The 23,211-nt window shown below is 37.4% G+C and overlaps 1 protein-coding gene across 1 annotated transcript in view; it reads right to left on the bottom strand.

Annotated features, from left to right (window-relative positions):
- LOC108678846 (1-phosphatidylinositol 4,5-bisphosphate phosphodiesterase) overlaps window positions 1–23,211 on the bottom strand; it is a 42,983-nt gene that overhangs the window by 5,273 nt on the left and 14,499 nt on the right. The window contains exons 8-20 of the mRNA XM_047884329.1: window positions 22,677–22,837; window positions 21,679–21,886; window positions 20,767–21,028; window positions 20,221–20,409; window positions 15,772–16,072; window positions 11,817–11,974; window positions 10,954–11,160; window positions 10,148–10,312; window positions 8,336–8,540; window positions 4,794–4,988; window positions 4,565–4,729; window positions 2,277–2,359; window positions 2,117–2,211 (exon numbers count right to left, since the gene is read on the bottom strand). Of these exons, the coding sequence (XP_047740285.1) occupies window positions 2,117–2,211; window positions 2,277–2,359; window positions 4,565–4,729; window positions 4,794–4,988; window positions 8,336–8,540; window positions 10,148–10,312; window positions 10,954–11,160; window positions 11,817–11,974; window positions 15,772–16,072; window positions 20,221–20,409; window positions 20,767–21,028; window positions 21,679–21,886; window positions 22,677–22,837 (2,394 nt within the window). The remainder of the gene's footprint in view (window positions 1–2,116; window positions 2,212–2,276; window positions 2,360–4,564; window positions 4,730–4,793; window positions 4,989–8,335; window positions 8,541–10,147; window positions 10,313–10,953; window positions 11,161–11,816; window positions 11,975–15,771; window positions 16,073–20,220; window positions 20,410–20,766; window positions 21,029–21,678; window positions 21,887–22,676; window positions 22,838–23,211) is intronic.

Raw genomic sequence — 23,211 nt, 5'->3', positions numbered from 1 at the left:
AGAATAAGCAGTACACTCCCTCAATACTAAACAAACGATCAACTTTGAGACCATATATTGCATCTCTATACGAGTGGAAAACTTAGCATCTCTACACGAGTGCATCTTAGCATCTCAAAAATTACTTTTACTCTTCAAAACCAGGAAAAAGGTTTGAAGTAGGAACCAAAAAATAACTGAAAATGTCCATCTTCAGGAAATATAAACAAGAATTATGAAAAATACATGAATATATCTATTAGTGAGAAGCGGTTTAGGCACTTGCTATTCTCTAAGATTTATTCATAATTTTTTTAGGTTTAGGTTTAGGCTGCCAAACTTTTCTCCTGAATTAGAGGCCACAATAAAAATGTATCCCAACGCACTAGTATCTTCAACATTGATGCATTGATGAATGGTGAAATTTAATTCTGTCTCTATAGCAATACCACCGAATAATGATGAATACCCTAACAGCGAATTCACGAATCACTGTCGCACTGCGTACGAAGTCCATCTATAGTTTTAGGTATCGCTAGTTTTAGTTAAGAGTCAGAAAGACGCTGCAGCGAACCATATTCGAACTCCGAATCTTGCTCTTTAGCCAATTTATTTACACACATGCACAAGACTTATTTTAGATGCTCCAGGTCTTCATGGAAAAATAAAACGAATTAAATAGACACTTCGCCATTATCCTTAAATCAGTCAGAAAAAAAACTCCACACCAGAATCAGCATGCATTAAGTAAATAAAAAGCTTACAAGATTGGTCCTTCTGGTTCTTTATCCTCATGCCAGAATAAAATTTTGAACTTGCGAGCAGGTGGCGGTGACACACAAGGGATTGTGCAAGTTGCTCTGGATCAGAAAAAGAGAACAAAAGGAGAAATGACATTTACAAGCATAACCAACAAGTTCAATACAAAACAAAAGGCGAGAATCATACGATAAACGAATAAGTGCATAATGTAGAAGAAGCAAATTTGGCTACGTGAATCTAGCGAGACAAGAAATAAAAGATGGCAACTCTATACCTACCATCATTGAAGTCACTAGCGTTTACAAGAACATTTTCTGCACTAGTAAAGTGATAATGAACTACTTTGGTTAGAACGTTGAACAAGACTTGCTATTTCGTCCAGTAAAAATCAGATATGTTTTAGTCAACTCAAAAGAATACTTTAAATTTAGCCTAAATGTTGATTGACAATTAATGCAAGCTCGTAAAAAAACATCAGGTTAGGACAGATTGACTTTACTTTATTAGGTCAACATTTAAAATTATAGGCTAAGAAAACGCCTCGATGAGATGAGTAGTTATCAAATCTGATGTTCGTGCATAACTGAAATGTAACGATAAATTTAAACGGGTAGAAAAAATGTTAACATTAAAAACTTCCTAAGCTGAATATAATCATATTTTAGGTCTATGTGCGCAATATAAATAAAAAATTATAGATTTGCAGTTGCTATTAGAGAGACATCTTAAGAGTGCAGAGTGTAACAAGAGTGCAGACATCTTCAGAAATTTTTGAATATTAGTTTCGAGGCTATCGAAAATATCCCCATGCCAATGCACTAAATGTGATCATAAGTGGCGCTTAACTAATAATATGGACTGAACAGGCACTAAGTGATGGCCATCAGATTAAAAATAATAGCTGCAAATAAATGGCAGCAAAGAATAATGGTAAAATAATAGGAGCTTTAGAATTAGAATAAGAGAAGTTAGCCACATAAATCAGGCACCATACACAGAATTAAAATAATTTATGAGAGTAAGTGCCGTAAGAAGTGAAATCCGATACGTAACAAGTGCACCATCAATAAAAGCAAGAGTGTGGCTGCAGAGATGAATCTTAAAGCAGAAAAAACATGCCGAATAATTATAGATATAATGACTATTAGAATAGCAAGCAAACTAACTTAATGCGAGAAAAATATCAGAGTTCATAGTAGCTCGAATTGTAACAAAAATATCAACAATAATATCCATGCGTACAGTCGAATATCTATCCTCCTACACGGAGAGGAACTACACAAAAAATTACCAATACAACAATAAAAGCATCATGAATTTCATACCAACAATTATAACGACAATATTCAAGGAAAAATACAAGATATTTACTGACTTTTTGCCTTTGGAAGCCTTATCAATGGCAGCGCACTGCTGCTTCTGCACGGACAGTCTCTCCTTCATGTGCCTCTTGCGCATGACCTCGAGTTCCTTCTGCTGCTTCTTGGTGGACTTGAGGAAGTTCTTCTGNGCCTCTTGCGCATGACCTCGAGTTCCTTCTGCTGCTTCTTGGTGGACTTGAGGAAGTTCTTCTGGGTCCGCAGCGACTCCAGGTTGATGGGCTCCAACTCCAGCTCCTCTGTCAGTGTTTATGGTCGTTAATACTTAATATTTGCATTTTGTGGTAGTTTATACGGATAATAGTATTTTATAGCCGTTAATACTTATATTAGTATTTTGTGTTTTTTCTACTTCATGGTAGCATTTTATGGTTATTTATGCTTTATGGTAGCATTTTCTGGTCGTTAATACTCAATATTAGCAGTTTATGGTTGTTTATACTTTATATAGGCATTTTATGGTTATTTATACTTAATATTAGCATTTTATGGTTGCTTATGTGGATGTTAATATTTTATGGACGTTAATACTCAATATTATCATTTTATGGTTGTTTATATTGTGTGCTAGCATTTTTTATTGTTTATACTGATATTAGTATTTTATGATAAGTAATACTTAATGTTGACATTGTATGGTTATTTATATTTAATATTGGCTTGTTATGGTCAGAATTCGTTGTGTTTGCATTTACGGTCAGTCATACTTTATGGTAGAATTTTGCAGCCTTTTACAGCAGCCATACTTTACGTTGGCATTTTAAGGTTAGAAATATGTATGTTTTTATTTTCCATTTTTAATTTCAATGATGGTGAGTAATACGTTAATGTTTGCATGAAGTAAGTCATGAAATCACCGGTTACAATACTTAGAAATACTAACTGATAGAAGGGCGGTTCATGCGAATAAAGCTTACTTAAAAAAATTATGAACGTTTTTTGATACACGGCAACAATGAACAACCCAAGAAGCTAAATGACTTTTCATTATGTATACACGTAGTCTAGATAACTTTAATATTTTTGCAAGAGGTATTACGTATATACATTTTTGAGCAGAATGCAAGTATAGCTTATTGAAAACAAATAATTTAATTTCATAAAGCTACTGAATACCAGGGAATTAGATCAAAATTATTATGTAAAAGAACAAAAAATTTAGTTTAGCGTTACTAAACGATTGAACTCGAAGTTTTTTCCTCCACATTTATCATCTAATATAATCAGCATGAATAAGGTTTCGACATCTTAATTAGGTCCATAGAATTAAAAGAGCCATTAAATTAAAAATAGGCCAGAATATATTTTGAACAAGGCGCTTGGAGATCGAACAACATTTCATCACGAAGTTTGCTAATCACTCAAGACTATGTTACTTAATTGATGCGACGTTTCATCTAGCAATATTTCTTAGTCGTGAGCCTAACTGTGAATATTTTTTCCTCGTTTCCACTCTGGAATTTTCTTGTTTTTATCGCAGGCCATTCGAGTAACGAATAAATGACTGCATTACTCGACTTGAATTAGTATTCTGTCTAATAAGATAATAAAGAAAACTGATAGTTGTCTCAAAAATCGTAATGTATTTAATTATATTCGACGATGTAAATCTCAATGCTTAAACAATTTCACAAACTAAACCATTGTAATTTGGAGAATAAAAAACCTAACCCTAGCACTTGAGCGCGAAAAAAAACTGACTCAAGCCTAATTAAAAAAACTAATGGATTTAATTTTATTTTACAAGCCTCGTCACTAACTTATGTTTGAAACCTATGACATCAACTTTTGCTCATGACATGATCAAAATGACATGTCATGAAATGTACTTCATGATCAAATTTTTGACATACGATTATGAAGAACACAACAAAATCCTACCTAAAATAACACCTCAAAACAATGAAGCGTAGAGCAATAATTGCAAGCAAGGCTCGAGGGCACAATAGTTATAAAAGATTATATTGTAAATTTCACTTAAATTCTTTAAATTTATAGCAAACAATTCTATTTCAAGAAATTATTTTGCAACCAATTTCTTGAATAAATTTAAGGAAATCATTTCCTCTTGAATTTATAAATGATTTGTTACATAGCTCACAAGTATTCAATTATCATCGGAAAGCATAATTTGGCAGCAAGTGTACCTACAATCTATACAAACGTATCGAGTATAGATAAATTCGTACCTCTGCAATACTGCAAGAATTAAACGAAATTCAACCGAGTGTACAATTTCATTCAATCTGTAATTTCATTTAATTAGCGTCATTTCGGTTAATTAATTCCATTCAATTTGAACTTCTTTAGTGCCAAAAGAATTAAGCGAAATTCAACCGCGGGTCAAATTTCAATCAATTTCTAATTTCATTTAATTAGTGTCATTTCGATTAATTAATTCCATTAAATTTCACTCGAATTTGTTGACCGAGCGCAAAACTCACCTCTTTCTTCTTTCTTGGACTCGGCAGCGTTGGACCCGGTAGCGCCGGCAGGAGTTTTCTTGCTGCCTTTGTTGACGATGTTGATATCCTTGGTGTTGATATCTGCAGCCTCGATACCCATCGCCTTCATCTGCTGCTCGCGCTTCTCCTGGGCGCTCATGAACGCTTCATTTCGATTAATTAATTCCATTAAATTTGAGTTGAATTTGTCGACCAAGCCGTGACTCACCTCTTTCTTCTTTCTTGGACTCGGCAGCGTTGGACCCGGTAGCGCCGGCAGGAGTTTTCTTGCTACCTTTATTGACGATGTTGATATCCTTGGTGTTGATATCGGCCGCCTCGATACCCATCGCCTTCATCTGCTGCTCGCGCTTCTCCTGGGCGCTCATGAACGCTCGTGGGTCAGACAGAGCGTCCATCAGCTCTGCATTACGAGAAATTAATGAGACATTGTCCACATAGTGATGTACTTTCATGAACGCTAGTGGGTCAGACAGAGCGTCCATCAGCTCTGCATTACAAGAAATTAACGAGACATTGTCCACATAGTGATGTACTTTCATGAACGCTCGTGGGTCAGACAGAGCGTCCATCAGCTCGGCATTACGAGAAATTAATGAGACATTGTCCACATAGTGATGTACTTTTATGAACGCTAGTACAGAGCGTCCATCAGCTCTGCATTACAATAAATTAACGAGACATTGTCCACATAGTGATGTACTTTTATGAACGCTAGTGGGTCAGACAGAGCGTTCATTGGCTCTGCATTACGAGAAATTAATGAGAAATTGTCCACATATTGACCTACTTTCATGAACGCTAGTGGGTCAGACAGAGCGTTCATTGGCTCTGCACTGTTAGAAAAAACGGTGAAAAATCGGTCTCACTGGCGTTCTAGTGGCCGGTCGCCCCGTGAAAATAAACTGTTTCGTCGTTTTTATCAGATGTTTTACGGATTTTTAGTGTCAAATTGGAATAAAAACGGCGACACGGCGTTTCTTTTCACGTGCCGACCGGCCACTGAAATGCCGGTAATACCGGTAACGGGAATTTTTCTAACAGTGTGCATTACGAGAAATTAATGAGACATTGTCCACATAGTGATGTACTTTTATGTACGCTAGTGGGTCAGACAAAGCGTTCATTGGCTCTGCATTACGAGAAATTAATGAGAAATTGTCCACATATTGACCTACTTTCATGAACGCTAGTGGGTCAGACAGAGCGTCCATCAGCTCTGCATTACAAGAAATTAATGAGAAATTGTCCACATATTGACCTACTTTCATGAACGCTAGTGGGTCAGACAGAGCGTCCATCAGCTCTGCATTACGAGAAATTAATGAGACATTGTCCACATAGTGATGTACTTTCATGAACGCTGTTGCGGGAGAGATGCAACATATTTTGCTACCCCAACGGGATAGTAGAATTATTAATGCAATTGGGGAAAAAAATCAGCAAATATTGGTAAAATCAGAGTTATAAATGTTTATTAAGAGAAGCTTGAAAAATGCTCTGAACCGTGAGCTTCAAACCCCCACGCCCAGACAGCTTAAACTACACTAGTTTTTACCACCTTCAGTAATACTAATACCTATTAGCACAATATATACATTTTTACTAGTACACAAAACCCTAACCTAGAATCCAACATAAGTTCTCATACTTACCCCTAGGCAACGCTAACTTGCTGTACAAAAACCTCTTATACATTCTAAGTGATTGTATTTATTTATTGGTGCAATATTTGTTCATAACCGCAGGACAATGATAAGTGTAAACGCTGACCTCAGTGGCGATTGTCAACGTCAAAAGTATAGGTCACAAATGAAGTCAACGATAGGAAAATCACATGAAGATACGTCATAGGTTCCGAACTAGCTCAGGCAACCTGGCTTAATTTCAGTACAAACTAAGTAATTCATCAGTGAACGACGGCACCTCTGGTGGGTTGAAGGGCTAATTCTTCGGAAACTCCACACATTTAGGCAAACCGCGTTTTTCTAGAGTAAACGTCTTGCCCAACCGTCTAGCTGCGGGACCAGTTTTTTTACAGGCAAAGACAATAACAGTATAGTTCCTGTCTCTTATACACATCTAGATGTGTATAAGAGACAGGNGGCAAAGACAATAACAGTATAGTTCTAAGTGATTGTATAACTAATATTCACAGTTCACATTATTCACATAACACATTCGGCTAGTTCACAAGGAAGGTACATTTTACACTTGCACGGAAATCACATGGTAGACGATGAATGATAGCGTCGGTGGTAGACCCAGTTAGGCACGTTCCATGGTCTTCACCCGACGTTGGCAGCGAACGCAACGGAGCTGGGTTCCATGGATACGGCGGTCCGGTCACAAATCAGAATGTCGTAATTACTCTTCAAGCCATCATCCAAGCGAAGTAAGGGGTCGGCGAAGGGTCACCGTTGAGGCTGGTTCTCTTGAATATCCTCCTGGTAGCCACACCAGCCCATGACCGTGGGCAGGATGTGTTGTAGCAACCAGCCCAGGGATCAACGACGAACAGCGGAGCCTATAGTTGAATAAAGAGCCAAATCTGCAGGCCGCCACACGGCGACCGCAAGCAGTCACGCCCGCTGTGGTAGGCGGCTTAATCAAGAGTGAGCCGAATCAGGCTCATGTCCAATCTCAGCTCTGAGTAAGGCGTCGGAAAGAAAAGAAGAGCGAGACCGACAGTCAGAAAGTCGGGCCGCTACATTCCTCCCCCCCCCCCCAAGACGACGCACTTACTCGGCATAAAGAATCACATATGAATAATTCAACTGTCAGTTAGGCTTGTATGCCCCCAGCTGACTAAATACGATCAAAATTGCACATCGTGACCGAGCAACAAACATGTTGCGGGAGAACTAACGCGCTACCAGTATAGCTAATCTTTCACACCATCACAACCTACCGAAATTGCTGACAACGGAACAAAGACCTATTTGCTAATTATCGATACCTCCCCCTAGTTTCCCCATACTGGCCACCAAAAATATATAGCGGGAGAGCTACGCTCCATACACGAAGTTACTGGGTCTCTGCCTACGGGCCCTAGCGTACGAGGATCAAAGTGGCTCAGCCAATCTTCAAAGGACACAAGGTATATTTACATTTCGCGGACATTACAGACAATTAGACACAGATATTTACAGACATTACAAAGTGTTGTGGCACGGGCAAAAGTCGGCTGCCTACTCCTATCAGCTGCTTCTCGATAACACTATCTACTCGTACTTTTTCTCCCTAGTCTTTGTCAGAGAGGTGCGGCGGCTGAATAACTAGCAGCGTTTTAAGCGCGGCCAAGGCTGGCCCGCTACATTCCCCCCCCAGCTGCTCGCGCTTCTCCTGGGCGCTCATGAACGCTCGCGGGTCAGACAGAGCGTCCATCAGCTCTGCATTACGAGAAATTAATGAGACATTGTCCACATAGTGATGTACTTTCATGAACGCTCGAGGGTCAGACAGAGCGTCCATCAGCTCTGCAACTTACTTGCACATTGTGCTTGACCGTTCTTCATCGTCTCATACATAAACAAGATAGCTAGAAAAATCCTGAAACTTGGAAAGAAATCATATGATACACACTTTGCAAAAAATTGCTCAGAATAGAAAGAAACAACTTCAAAACTTGAATCTAAAAAGCCCCAAACACAGATGCAAAAAGATTTTTTTAACCAAAAAGAACCAAAATGATTTTTAAACCAAAATTATTTTTTCAAAAATTAAGCTTTAAGATTGCGCTGCGGTTACCTCCGAGCCCATCAGGTACGTATATCTTGAGTTCGATGTTACAGAACAACATGGGCAGAGACATGGGGAAGTTCCCTTCAGTCCTCAACGAGATGTGTCGGTAGCCGCTCATGAGGCCGTCCAGAGGTAGGATTCTTTGCCCCAGCATCTTGCCGTTCTCGTCGTACACGCCGAAACGCAGTACAGCCAAGTCCGGTAATACCACCTGCCAACAATATGGTATATTGGTTTCTTGCATGCATAGAAGTATAATGTCTAGTTAAATTAAATTTATATCTGCCTTAGTCTCTGATTAACGTAATAACACCTGCCAACATGGTATATTGGTTTCTAGCACGCATAGAATTATTGCGTCTACTTAAATGAAATAGCTGCCTTAGTCTCTGATTAATTTAATACGACATGCCACCATGGTATGTTGGTATATTGGTTTCTAGCACGCATAGAAGTATAATGTCTACTTAAATGAAATAGCTGCATTAATCTCTGATTAAGACCACCAGCCAGCTGGCAACATGGTATGCAAGTTTCTTGCATGCATAGAAGTATAATGTCTACTTAAATTAAATAGCTGCCTTAGTCTGATTAATTTAATATCACATGCCAGCTGGCAACATAGTATGTTGGTTTCCAAGTACTTATAAAATTAGGTATTGCTTAAATCGCAATTTCACCAAGAATTTAGAAGCAAAGAAAACGACAAATACATTCATCATATCTTCAATGAAAACGTTGTTTTCTTGCAGGCAGTCAAGTACAATTCATGTATTTGAATGAAGTTATAAGCTGCTACACATCTTATGAGTGACGTAATCATTACATGGGACGGCTGTAAATTTCTAGTTTTGAGTAAAAAACTGGCACACTTCAACTGTAGAAAATATTTTCTTCCAGCAAAGTTTAACGATCAAGCTTGGTCCTTAGTGCTGTCCATTTTCATGAATTATTATAAACGATGTACAGTAAGCAGATTTAGTCAATTCTAGAGAATTACTACTCGTTTATCATAGTATAGGGACTACAAAAATTAGCCAGCAATCAAGCGAATACATTTCGGATGATTACAAGAAATGATGACGTCATCGTGAATCGGAATATAAGTGATAGTACGCAATTTCATCACAACTTTCATGATAAGAAGTGCAGCCGCATTTTCCGGGATCCCCAGACTATCTAAACAAAAAAAATCTACACGGCTGAAACTCAATACACATCTTAATTTATTAATTTAATAGAATAGATGCGACGATCCAAGAAGCATATTATTTTTATAATATAATTAAGAATTAATTATATTATTAGTAATAAATATTTTATAAGATGCATATTTTATTTATATTATTTATTTTTATAAAAGCTTTTGGACGAAACAAGTATGGACAGACGATTCTACAAATTTTATTACTGCAGTTAATATTATTTACTCCATTAAGGATAACTTCTCTTTAGAAAGAAGAATAATGTTTCAGCAAAAAACTAATTAGCCACTAAGTGTACAAAAAGAAATAGAAAAATCGTGGAAAACCGTAATTTTTAGCAAAAATACTCGGAAGGTATGGCTGTCTGGAAACATGGCTGTAATTAGGCCTCCACTCTGAAGATTGATCGACACCTTAAGAATAATCGGCTTGCTCACTTTTTTCAACAGAAAACGAATCTCAACTTGCTTACTTTTCCGAAGAGAAAACGTGTATCAACTTGCTCACTTTTCTGAAGAGATAACATACATCACCTTGCTCACTTTTTTCGAAAAGAAAGCATGTATCAACTTGCTCACTTTTCTGAAGAGAAAACATGTATCTACTTGCTCACTTTTCTGAAGAGAAAAGGCTCTTCGTTGTACTGCGGGTTTAGGCCGTTCGCAGGCACCATCCGCGTCCGGAACTCCTTCCTGATGGTGTCCGTGGGCAGGCCGTACATGTCAACCTCCACGTATGTGCCTACTTTCTTGTCCGACAAGAACTGGCCGGCGATAACCTGACACACAAATTGAATCCATATTCAAGATAGCTTTAGTAACTTGACACAATTGAATCGATACACAATACAAAATTTAGTAACTTGGACATACATTGCACTCGAGATTAGAACACAAATAATTAATTCTTTAAAAGGCTGAGTCGGGTTACTTTGCACTATGAATGGTTACTCGATCATACTCCGTCACTACTATCACTGTGTATAAGCACCCTATAATGGTTGAAATAAAATTTAACAACAAGCGCGAGTCTTACACTGAATTCATATTGACTTGAACATTCCTGCTCGGTAAACCATAAACGTAAGCAAAAATGAAGGGTTTTTAAGGAGTTTAGAAACTATAACGGGGGTTCCAAACGAACGCATGTACCAAACATATGTGTGGGTGGTGGACTTTCCAATTTCAGATCAAATTATCAAGATAAACTTAATCAATTTTATTGATCGACTACCGGTTTGGTCGAATTCTAAAGAGTTCGAAAATCGATGTACCACTGAATTATCACTATAACCTCCTGAAGGCCTTAAGAGTCCCGTGGACTCGGCATCAACGCGCTCAGCCGCAATAGTCGCTATGCAGTTTTTAAACTATTTATAACTGCAATAACATAAGAACAATAATAACTGCAATAACTCACGGACACTCCGAGCTGGGCTGCAATTACACCGTCCACGGGGCTCTCGGCGAACGGATCGAAAGATTTGTCCATTCTTCTCATGAAGTCCGGCTTGAGGAGATAGCCGCAGTTGCCGTTGTATTCGAACTTGCCTTGGTTTAGTTGCATAGGCAGGTCAGGAGTCTGATAGTTCAGAGACACCATTTGACAACCGGCGTTCCAAAACACCTGCAATACGTAAATAGTGACTTAAAATACGGTAATTGACAGTTCAGTTACACTATCTGGCAACCGCCGTTCCTAAGCACATGAAATGCATGTATGGTGTAAACTGTAAAGGCATAGTAGCGTACCTATTTTAGTTTCTATACATCGAAAAATTAGTACCATTATACCTCTATAATCTTCAATGTCTACGCATACAAGTTGAAGTTATGATTACAATCATCAATTTTACACAAAAACCAAGACGTCAATATAAATCTCAATGTAAGAAGCTTCGAGAACGAATGATTATCCCCGACAGGATAGAATAACAAAATTGAGAGTTCCAATCCAGTAGATCCTCTGACGAGTTCACGTTCTGGGTGATTAGTACTATTAAATAAACTAATATGTGATGAATTTTCAACAAAAAGCTAACCAGCAAAAATAGATTAATCATGCGTTCAGTTTATTATGCTAATTAACAATTTGGTCAAAAAATTATCGAAAATCACATTTTATTCACAAACTAAATAGACAGACAAACTTAAGCCGAGTGATTTCTCATGAGTACGTTGTTAATAATATTTGGTTTTTAATCTTTAATGAAATTTTGCACTTTTTAAAATGAAATCAAGAGAATTATAACGAGATGATTAAATCGAAAAAAGAACACACACCTGAGGCATGTAATTCGAGGAATCCACTCGAGCGCCCTTAGGGTAAATCCTCGACATTTGTCTCTTATTGTAGTTAACAAACTCGATGGCTTGTGTTTTGAGGTAGCCAAGGCCTGCAGTCTCTGAGAAACTTGACATGTTGTGATGGATATTCTTCTCTGTAATTGTAAATGAATACCACATAATGAACGTTAGAAAAAATTTGAATGAAACTTACAAATGTTTAGATACCACCACAAAAACATTCAAATAAAACGGGTATAAGTAGACTATAGCAGGCAACAGACGGACGTTAGGTTTGAACGTTTGATCGTCCAAAGTAAATATGCAAGTTAGGACAACTTTCACCTACTTAATATTATTCATTTTAAATAGATAATATAACATATGATTTTAACTGTTTTGAGACTGTTATCTTTTTAATTGATGAAAGATTGAAGAAATTGTTGCCTGTGATCAATTTTGTAATCAAGTTCCTAAATTGCAAGATAACAATTTTTGTTTCAATTTAAAACAATTGAATTGTGGTAATCGAAGTAAAAAATAGTAGAATTTTTTAATAATAATCCCACAGCTTAACTCTGGTGATATACATACGTTGTATTTAATCCATCACGTGAGTATTTATCAGGAGGGGGAAATCAGGCATTTAGGAAATATACATGGTGCGGTTCATGCAGAATCCATGCAAGAGTAAACAGAGATAATTAGAGCGACATGCTGAATCAGACAAATTCTATGGGGATAAAACGAGTTTATTGATGAAGCACACATCATTAAAGAGCTCCTATAGATGATGTTACATATAAACATCAAACAAATGAAAAACTATTTTACTAGATGAAGGCCAGGAGTTCAAGCAATTCAAGAATCGAAAAGGTAAAAAATTTATCCACCGCTGAACAGAAATAAATAGTTTACGAGAATATGACAATAAGAAACATATTATCGTAACATCATGGATATAAATTAACATAATGGGCTTTTGATTAGCGAATACGTGACTAAGTTCGCGTATTTAAATTGAATTGTACACATGCACGCAATAATGAGCAATAAATGTAGAATATGGCTAAACATGCAGTGTTCAAGCGGTGCAAACTTATTCGAAAGAGGAATAACGAATATTACAGTTCTTTTCCATAGAAATGCAGCAACCATGTTAGCATAGACTTACGTCATAAACACGAATCGTGCTATGCCTGAACTTTCGTCATAAGCACGACTCGTGCTATGCATGGTTCCCAGTTAAAAAAAAAACAAGAGATACGATTCAAAATATCTAGCATTTCCGAAATGTAAATTTTAGGAGAAAATCCTTTCATTAGAATGGAAAGAAACAAATCAAGGTAATATATAATATCTTATAAGAATATAATATCCGACGCAGTTATCGTTTTGAGAACAAAATGGTGACCGGCATAATGAAAAAGTTTTAAGAGAAATGACAATTACCCGCTCATCAGAAAACAAAAACAGCGAGTATCTTAAATGAAACAACTCCCATATATAAAAACAGTAATTATATATTCTATGCAGCACGGGATACCATTTATGTAATCTAACATCCAAAATTGCAATTGTTAACTAAAAAATTATTTGTCGCAATAATTTGTATGTCTCCAACAGATACGCGAGAGTTTTTAGATCATTTAGAGGTGAGTATAAAAGCGAATATAGATGTGAGTAAAGAGGTGTTAAGATGTGCTGCAGGGAACCCAGATAATGAAGCAAAATAATAGGTAATGAAGAAAGAATACAAGATCCTCCGTAGCATACCAGGTACGAGGCGACGTTTTCGATGCTAGCAATAATGCACAAGACACAAGTGCCACCTGACATAATTTACGTTCCAATATAAATTAAAGGAAAGGTTCAAAATTTTCACAGGGATCTCCCAACTTTAGCCGCACCCCTACACTAACACTGTATAAATAATTCAAGTAAATAAGCCGCTCAGCATTCAAAACTGCTCAATATTACTCAAGCCCAAAGAGAAACAGTGTCTTTAAAGGCACCTTCTGCGGCATCGAACCCAACAAAATGCACCGGCTGCGCGTAGTTGACCATAGAAGATAGCCAAGGGTGGATGTTGGTGTTGGATGTGCCCGTGTAGACGGGCGCCGCGGCGACGGCCGCATCCTGGCCGCCTGGCGCTTCCTAAGTGTAAGCTCGTTAATACTTACGAAATACGAGTAGTATCCAAAACATAGAAATAGTATGGTTGGTTGTTCTTACAGTTAATCAATGGTCAATACTTACGACATACGAGTAGTATCCAAAACATGTAAATAGTGTGGTTGGTTGTTCTTACAGTCAATCAATGGTCAATACTTACGACATAGTATCCAAAAAATGTAAATAGTGTGGTTGGTTCTTGTTAAAGTCAATCAATGGTCAATACTTACGAAATACGAGTAGTATCCAAAAAATAGATAGTGTGGTCGGTTGTTGTTACAGTCAATCAACGTGCTAGTTAGTAAACGAATTTATTTCTTGTAACATTGAACGAAATTGTTTGTTGTTACAATCAACAAGATGGTTCATTGTTGCAGTCAACAAAACTTTTCTGCTCCAAACTCAAGAGTTAAGACATATCGTCATATTGTTTCTTGCGATTTGAGTTTACTTTGCGAGGTTAATCGTTAACAAATTGACGTCAAGTTTCTCTACCAGTTGCAGAATCTAGGTGAGAAACTCAAGTTTAAACCACAAAAACTGGGAGGAAATGAGATACCCGAATGCCAATAAATCAAAAAATATAACTCAGTACTCACTGCAGTGAGTGACAGAGAGCGCATTTTTTCCGTCGACGAAAACGTGAAGTCACGGACAGACAGACAGACGGACGGACATGGCGAGCACAATAGTGCATTTTTCCCATAAATGAGAAAATGCGCTAAAACGAGAGCGAATGCCGTCACAATAAATTCAGCGCCCTCAGTTAACGAAGCTCGAACTGCCTATATATATAACGAATAATTGCCTACTATCCCGTCAACGCAACAGAGGATAGTTGATCAACCTTCGAGTACATGATATCGAACATGCAAGATTGTTGTCTGCGGTAAAGCTAATATAATAATAGCAAGTGGTCGGCTGCTGCAAGAAAATTTCCCGTATGTCATCACATGAAAACACCAAAATAAAAAAATATATATATATATATGAAATCGGAGACGCCTATTTCTTCTGCATATGCTATGCTCGAACGTCAGTTTCGAAAAATATAAAAGGCGAATTGATTAACGATCTAATGAATAAATTCAGATAAATGGGAAACAAACAAGTCTTGAAATAACTGACATGCATCGAATCAACGTTTCATAACGTTGGTAAATAAAACTCCGAGAAAAGTGTAAGTGTCGACACTCGACATGCAGCAACAAAATATTTTAGGGAGAAATTTCAATACTACATACGCTGTTCGGAAAATAACCGTTAAATGATATTACCGGCGTTTCATAGTGACCAACCGACACGTGGAAAAAAATACCATGTGGACGTTTTTTTTTTCATTTCAATTCAACACTAGAAACCCGCACAATATCTTTCAAAATTGTCGAAACTGTTTGTTTTCACGTGGCGGCCGGTCAGTATATAGAACGCCAGTGAGACCGTTTTTTACGTTTTTTTCGAACAGTGTATACATGCGCATGTAAGACACCACAAAGTTAACTCGTGACGCAATTAAAGATCAAACACATCAAAACCATATTAAGAAAGATAACAATGAAAAGGTAAGCAAGCAGTATGCATTCCTTTATCCTTGTCAGGCTGCATATCTTCAACTCTACCCATGTTCTCTAACGTTGAAAAATTATGCAATCTGACAGGGGTTTATACGCTGAAATTTTTTGAATTGCAAGCGTAATTCAAAGTGAACATATAAAAGCAAACATCATGCCGACAACACCAAAAAACGATGCAACAGTGGCTTGGGATACAGCACTACCTTCAGCGATGTCAAATCCTTGGAACTTGACGGGCTGGCTGTAGTTGACCATGGAGGAGAGGTAGGGATGTACAAAGGTTGTGGCGCCCGTATACTGATACGACTGAAAAGCTTTCTCTTCTGCTGTCAACGGCTTGTCATCCTCTATGGACGGCTGGGAAATAGGAGCGTTACTCATGCTACCGCTACTCATACTTGAGGTGTTAATGCCAGTGTGGTTAGCATCAAATGAACTGCGTATTGGTGTAACGTCAGGGTGGTCTATGCTAGCGGTACTGTCGACGCTAACGCTGCCTCCCAGCTACTCAAAATACAGGCAAATACATTTTTTTCGTAATTTCGTAGCGTCACGTGTAGAATCAGAAGTAGAATTTAAGAAAATTAAAGTTAATCGGAATTTTTTAGAGGATTGTAAATTTTGTTAGTAGAAAAGAAAAGCAGCAAAGTTAGCAGCGTTAGTTTCGAGTAAAGTTTCGAAATAGTATTTGTTTTTCTTTTTTGCAATTTATTCGTTTGTATTCGAATTATTGCAGGATGTTCGCTTGAATTAATATTGAATTCAATAAAAATATATAACAGATGAACACAAAAATTAATAATTATGACAATCGGGAGCGATTTTATAAATTTTATCACATTTTAATAATAATAGTGAAATACGAACGATTTTCCCACATAGACGCAGGATGGCCAACATCATTGAAGCAAGTCAAGAGTCGAGGTCGATTTAAATCAAGTTTTTAACACAAAAGATTGTAAAAATTAGAAAATAATAATACGCTAATATAATAAAGACACGAATTAAAACCAATAGCATTAGCATAAACTTCCAAGAATATAAACAATCAGCACGTAAAAATTTTCGATTATTTTTTAAATGGAATTCAAGTAGCAACGGAGGAATTTAAAATTTTTTCTGTCTTCAACAAAAGAGAGGAGTCAAAAAGAACTCCGTTAATGAGGCCAATTTATGATAAAACAGGCATGTTAATGTTATTATATTTGTTCATTGGTTTTGAGCAAAATAACTTGGAAAAGGGAAGTCGAATATAATTATATCATAATTTGATTGAGAAGTGACATTATTACAAAATCAATCATTATTTCTTTTAATCGACATGAATTTCGTGCAATTACCATTGACTCGAGTCATGAAACATAACAATCAAGTTTTTATAAAACGAGCATCGTAAGAAAATTTTGATATCATTGAATAATTAGTCATTGAAATTTGTTGTATATGGTCACTTAATTGAAAATGTTTTCGGAATATTCGTTTAAATAGCGAAACAAATAAAAAAAAGTAACAAGTAAATTGGTTTCGGTTGGTCAAGTCGCAGTAACAGATGGTCAACAGAAAATGAAGAGTGAATAACCAAGACCAACGTTAGTCAAGCCCGGGTGGGTGTTAGTCAAGCCCGGACGGGTGTTAGTCAAGCCCGGGTGGTTGTTAGTCAAGCCCGGGTGGGAGTTAGTCAAGCCCGGGTGGGTGTTAGTCAAGCCCGGGTGGGTGTTAGTCAAGCCCGGGTGGGTGTTAGTCAAGCCCGGGTGGGTGTTAGTCAAGCATGGGAGAAAATTAGTCAAACTCAGGCAAGGGTGAATCAAGTCCAGCCACGGAACTATCAAAGCCAGTCATGGAATGGTCAATTCCAGGCAATGGTTAGTCAAGGCAAGATGAGGGTTAGTCAAGACAAGATGAGGGTTACTCAAGCGTAGACGAGGATTAGTCAAGGCGAGATGAAAGTTAGTCAAGCGTATGCAAGGTTAGACAAGCGTATGCAAGGTTAGTTAAGTGGAAACAAGGATTAGTTAAGGCAAGATTAAGGTTAATCAAACGTAAAGGAAGGTTAGTCGAGGCAAAATGAAGGTTAGTCAAGCGTAGGCGCCGGTAGTCAAGCGTAGATGAGGGTCAGTCGAAGCAAAATGTAGGTTAGTCAAGCGCAGGCGCCAGTTAGTCAAACGTATGCATGGTTAGTCAAGCGTAGGCGCCAGTTAGTTAAGCGTAGATGAGGCAGTACGTAGGAGGAAGAGCAGGACGAGCGCCCAACAGCGACGGTGTGCAGGCGACCACAACAGCAGCGGCCACAAGCGACCAGGGGAAAAGCGACAGGACTTTTAGTGGCTGTAAAGTGCCTACTGTATATTCCTCTTCAGTTATTAGATTACTACAGATACCAGTTATAATGCTGCTACCAGTAATGCTAGATTACAGTAATGCTAGATGATTATCATTTCATGTAGCACCACACACTTGCTATATGTACTGTCACTGCAACTACTGCTACTAACAACCGAGTATCAATGCCGGTTATCAATCACCTCATTCGTCCTGCAATCATTACTTCTAAGCCCTCATTATACAAGCCCCTTGAAACGTATGAATGGATTATTAAATAAGATAAAATAATTATTAGGAAATGTTAGTTGTGGAAACACTGGACGGCATGCGTTTGAAATCTTAGGCGTTCGTCTGAACAAGCAAAGTCATATTTTTCTGAACTAGTTTCGGGTTCCGCAGAGACTGAAATCTTGGTGTTGAGTTTAAGGACCTTTAAATTATATCTATGATCCATCAAGATGACCATTTAAAAAATAACCGGGTTGTCTTAGAATGAAGTAAAAAATTAATAATTTAACAGTAGCAAGGGCGAAAGATGTCTGAGAAACCACGCAACAAATATTACGTCAAGAAACTCGTTGCAAAAATCCATTGTTTAGACACGGTCATAATTCTTGTTAAACTTTAACGGGACAAAACTCGATCGACGGTCATGGCAGGATTCAAGTTAGTTTTAAAACAAAATAATCGAGGCTAAGCAGTGATGATGAAGTAGCTCCACATGTAATAAAACTAATAAAGAACCCACATATACCGATTTTAAAAAACAATATTTTACATTGAAAACAGTACTCTTAAACCATAAATTGCTTCTCACAATATCTTCTTAGGATTCAATTTTACCCAGAATTTTTATCAGTGTTATTGTCAAATGACACGCAAGAAACCATCTCAGGAAACAAAGCCAATAATTATTGTATTATTACTAAATTAATAATGCAATAATAATAATATAGCTTTTTCATGTTACGAGCCCCACGAACCGACTAAATTAACTATTGTATAGTTATTCGAAAGTTAGTAGATATAGTGTATTAAACTGAAGGCAAATATAGAATTAAGTGTAAATAAAATCACCAGCAATGGCACTATATTTTGGCATACTAAATCAGAAAGCATTAATAACAAGCGTCAAATGAGCTACGCTCAACAAGACGGACACTAGAATGCGTATAAGTAGTAATCAATAAATTTTAACAAGGACTTTCGAGAACAAAGTACATAAAACATATTTTCCAGTACATAAAAATTGACATGAATGTGCCTGTAGTCAGAGAAACGGCATTCATTCAGCGGAGCGTGAAGTTTTTTAAATGTTACAGCTTAATTTAAAAGATATAATCTTGATTGCTTTTGGTGCAGCTAATTTAAGTGATGTCAGCCCTTGGAGGTAGGATAAGTTTTAAATTTCTAAACCAAAATATGACATAAATTCAAAAGAATCATCTCAATAAGACAGGGCATACCAGCAAGCTTCTGATTGGCATCATTTTTGTCTATTATCAACTACCTAGACCAAATCAATCGAGTTTATACTCTTAAAGAATTAAACATATTAACTAAATAATTCACTTTTAATTTAGGGATAAATTAAATTTTCTCAATTGGGCCAGTAATTGAATTGAATCATCAAGTTGCAGTCTCGTATTTCAAAATTTTTAATAACGTGAGAGAGAAGTTCTGCAGATAAGGATAATTTTCCAGAAGATTTATCCTTTTTTTATGAATCATGAACAACATGCGATTGTCAAAAAACCCTATAGACTAATGGCGATAAGACCAGAATTTACATACAATAAATATATTGTATACAATAAATACAATAAATATATATTGTATGTAAATATATAAGTTGAATATACGTTGTTTATTGAATAGCAATAATGTATGAGTGTTAACCAAAGAGTCGCAAAACGTATACCCTATTCCTACTGATTTTCTTACTCGGTAATTGGCCGTACTATGGAAAAATAATCAAGAGTTTATCGCTACGGAACCCAATCACTGACGGCTTTTCAAGCTTAACCCATCAATCACAGACGAGAAATCGCCACCTCACTTAACTACTATGTGTAGTTAAATAAGTTTTAATTGCACAACCCCTGGGCTATAGCATTAAAAAAATATAACTCAGTACTCACTGCAGTGAGTGATACAGAGCGTATTTTCTCGTCGACGAAAACGTGAAGTCACGGACGGACGGACAGACAGACGAACAGACGGACGGACGGACATGACGAGCACAATAGGGCATTTTTCCGATAAATGAGAAAATGCGCTAAAAATTGTATATTTATCTAAGAAGAAAAAGCTTAGTTTACGGACAATACCTTCTCTTTGAGCGGGGCGCCGGTGGTGGCAGCGTCTTCCTTAGCATCATCCTCGTCGACGAGCTCGAGTTGTCCTTGCTCGAAAAGCTTCAGTTCCTGCTTCTCGACCTCGGGCTTCAGACGCTTGTTCTTTATAAGGATCTTCCTCTTGAGCTGGTTAGGAGACGGCAGTGGCTGGCCGGGCACAAGCTGTACCAAGTAAAATTTTTTTAAAGATAGTCAATGGTTTGGTTAGTAACTGATCAGTCATGAGCTCTCCAAAAAATCCTGAAACATAGCTTTTGCACTCACAATCAAGCGTGAAGGACTCGCAATAGTTTCAACCTCGAAATCATCGATAAAATTCACTTTTACAAAGTGAAAAATGCTCTGCCACACATATCCCGGAATCCTTTCTTACACAATTTCCAGATTTTTACAAATTTTCACGGTCCTGCTACTCCTTTCAGATAAAGTCTATAAAATAATTTAGTAAATATTCTCCTAATAAAAATTTTTCTTCATAAATAGATTCATTAAATTAAAACACTATCAAAATCGACTCACTGGACTCTCAGGCAAAGGCTCCTTAAGAAGAAGGTCCCCGAAAATCTCGTCGCAGTATTTGGCGAGCTTGTACTGCTGTTTCTTGCAGCAGTGATTCTCGAAGGACAAAATGATGGGATAATCTGAGGTGACGAAGGCACAATCTCTGATGGCGATAATGGCGTCCTTGAATAAAATGTCCGTGCACATGGCCATGCCGTGGGTGATGATGGGTTCCTCGTCCTCGCTTTTACCGTCCCAACAATCCAGCTCCACGCATCTAACCACGAGCGAAGCGGAGAGAAGCAAAAAATATAACTCAGTACTCACTGCAGTGATTGACAGAGAGCACATTTTCTCGTCGACGGAAACGTCAAGTCACGGACGGACAAACAGACAGACAGACAAACGGACGGACAGAGGTACGGAAAGACAGACCGACGGACGGACGGACATGGCGAGCACAATAGTGCATTTTTCCATAAATGAGAAAATGCGCTAAAAATGAATAGCAAGTAATTGGAAATAAGTACTAAGATCACTTTATTGCAACGCAAATTAACAAGGAATCTAAAGACAAAGACGATGACATAGAAATTCACCATATATTAGTAAAAGAAAAAGTTTTAGGATTTTCAAACTGGCGATGGATCTGAACTCCTACTATTATTCGCTGGACTCCAATTATCTAGAATTGAGATTTTTCTTTCATTTTCAAGTACCAATAACTTGACTGAAAATTTTTTCTAGTCAGTTGCTACAAAGAACTACATTAATTGGGCCACACTCGCCTGCTTTCAGGGAAGAGACTTATTTAATTCTCACACAACCTCTCAGTAGTGGAAGACGTACCGAACCGAAATATGCACCTATCAACCCCCAAAAACATTCAACCCCCTCATAACCTTAATCGAGCGCTCATGATCTTAAAAACAGCCAGCGAGCAGAGTCTGTCTGTACATCTCTGCCGTGCTCTTGCCACCGAACTGTCGGCCGGAGAGGTAAGTGTTGTGTGAAGAGTTGATGTAGTAATGGCTCAGTGGCTGGTCCATGTCCTGGTAAATGTCAAGACGGTCCAGGAAAACAGGCGCATTCTCGTCTGACATCAGGTAAGCCAGGAGACCGTCCTTGCTTATGCATTCTGAAAGACAACTCAGTTGAAATTTGGTGGTGCTAAACACGAGAACTGCACCCAAAATATGCTTGTTTCAAGTGTCTTCACACGTGATGGACCTAACGTTAAACCTTTTAATGTTAAAATTTCAGGTTTCACGAGCGACGCGTGAATATAATAGGGAAATGGGTGGTCATCCTATACACACGGAATAATAATAACAACAATAAAGATAACTTACTAAACTATCGTGTAAATATGATAACAGATCTTGTCCCTAATAATAAAATATAATACGCTCGTAGCACGATAAGTACCTAGTTAACTTTGGGCATCTAATTCAAGTGCTATCTAGTCTAGATGCATCTGGCTAAATTAGCTAGTATTGAAGTAACTAGTCTAAGTAGCTAGCCTAGAAGCACCTAGTTCAAATATCTAGTCTAGAAACAGCTAGTCCAAGTATCTAGCCTAGGAGCAGCTAATGCAAGAATCTAGCCTAGAAACAGCTAGTTCAAGTATCTAGTCTTGAAACAGCTAGTCCAAGTATCTAGTCTTGAAACAGCTAGTCCAAGTATCTAGTCTTGAAACAGCTAGTCCAAGTATCTAGTCTTGAAACAGCTAGTCTAAGTATCTAGTCTTGAAACAGCTAGTCCAAGTATCTAGTCTTGAAACAGCTAGTCCAAGTATCTAGTCTTGAAACAGCTAGTCTAAGTATCTAGCCTAGAAGCAGCTAATGCAAGTAGCTAGTCTAGAAACAGCTAGTACAAGTAGCTCCTCTACATGCCTAAAGTATTTAGGTTATCATCATTTGGCTCACGTAAGTCGCGGTACTCTTGCTTGGGCTCGTGTGCCTCGATGATCTCGATGCATCGCTTGTCATCGTACAGCGGATACAGGATCTCGTTGAGTCGCGGGTCGCGCTGCTTCTCGTTCATGAACGTCACGAACTGCTTCAGGCTGATCGTGTCTTCTTTCGTGCTGTGGCAAAATTAAATTTAGATTTGAGGCTAATTTCGGTATATTCGTTTATTTTAAATGAATTTACAAACTTATGTTTAGATTTATGGTAAATTTTGGTATATTCATTTATTTTAAGTGAATTTACCAAATTGTGTTTAGATTTATGGTAAATTTCGGTATATTCATTTATTTTAAATGAATTTACAAAATTATGTTTAGATTTATGGTAAATTTTGGTATATTCATTCATTTTAAATGAATTTACAAAATTATGTTTAGATTTATGGTTAATTTCTGTATATTCATTTATTTTTAATTTTTTTATACGTGACACTGTGACACTAAAAGAAGATATTTTATTAATATTAAAAACCAGTCTCATCAATAGTTGC

This window comes from Hyalella azteca, unplaced genomic scaffold (genome assembly GCF_000764305.2).
Source record: "Hyalella azteca isolate HAZT.00-mixed unplaced genomic scaffold, Hazt_2.0.2 contig15208, whole genome shotgun sequence".
Lineage (NCBI taxonomy): Eukaryota > Metazoa > Arthropoda > Malacostraca > Amphipoda > Hyalellidae > Hyalella > Hyalella azteca.
This window is presented reverse-complemented; position numbering and strand designations above follow the sequence as displayed.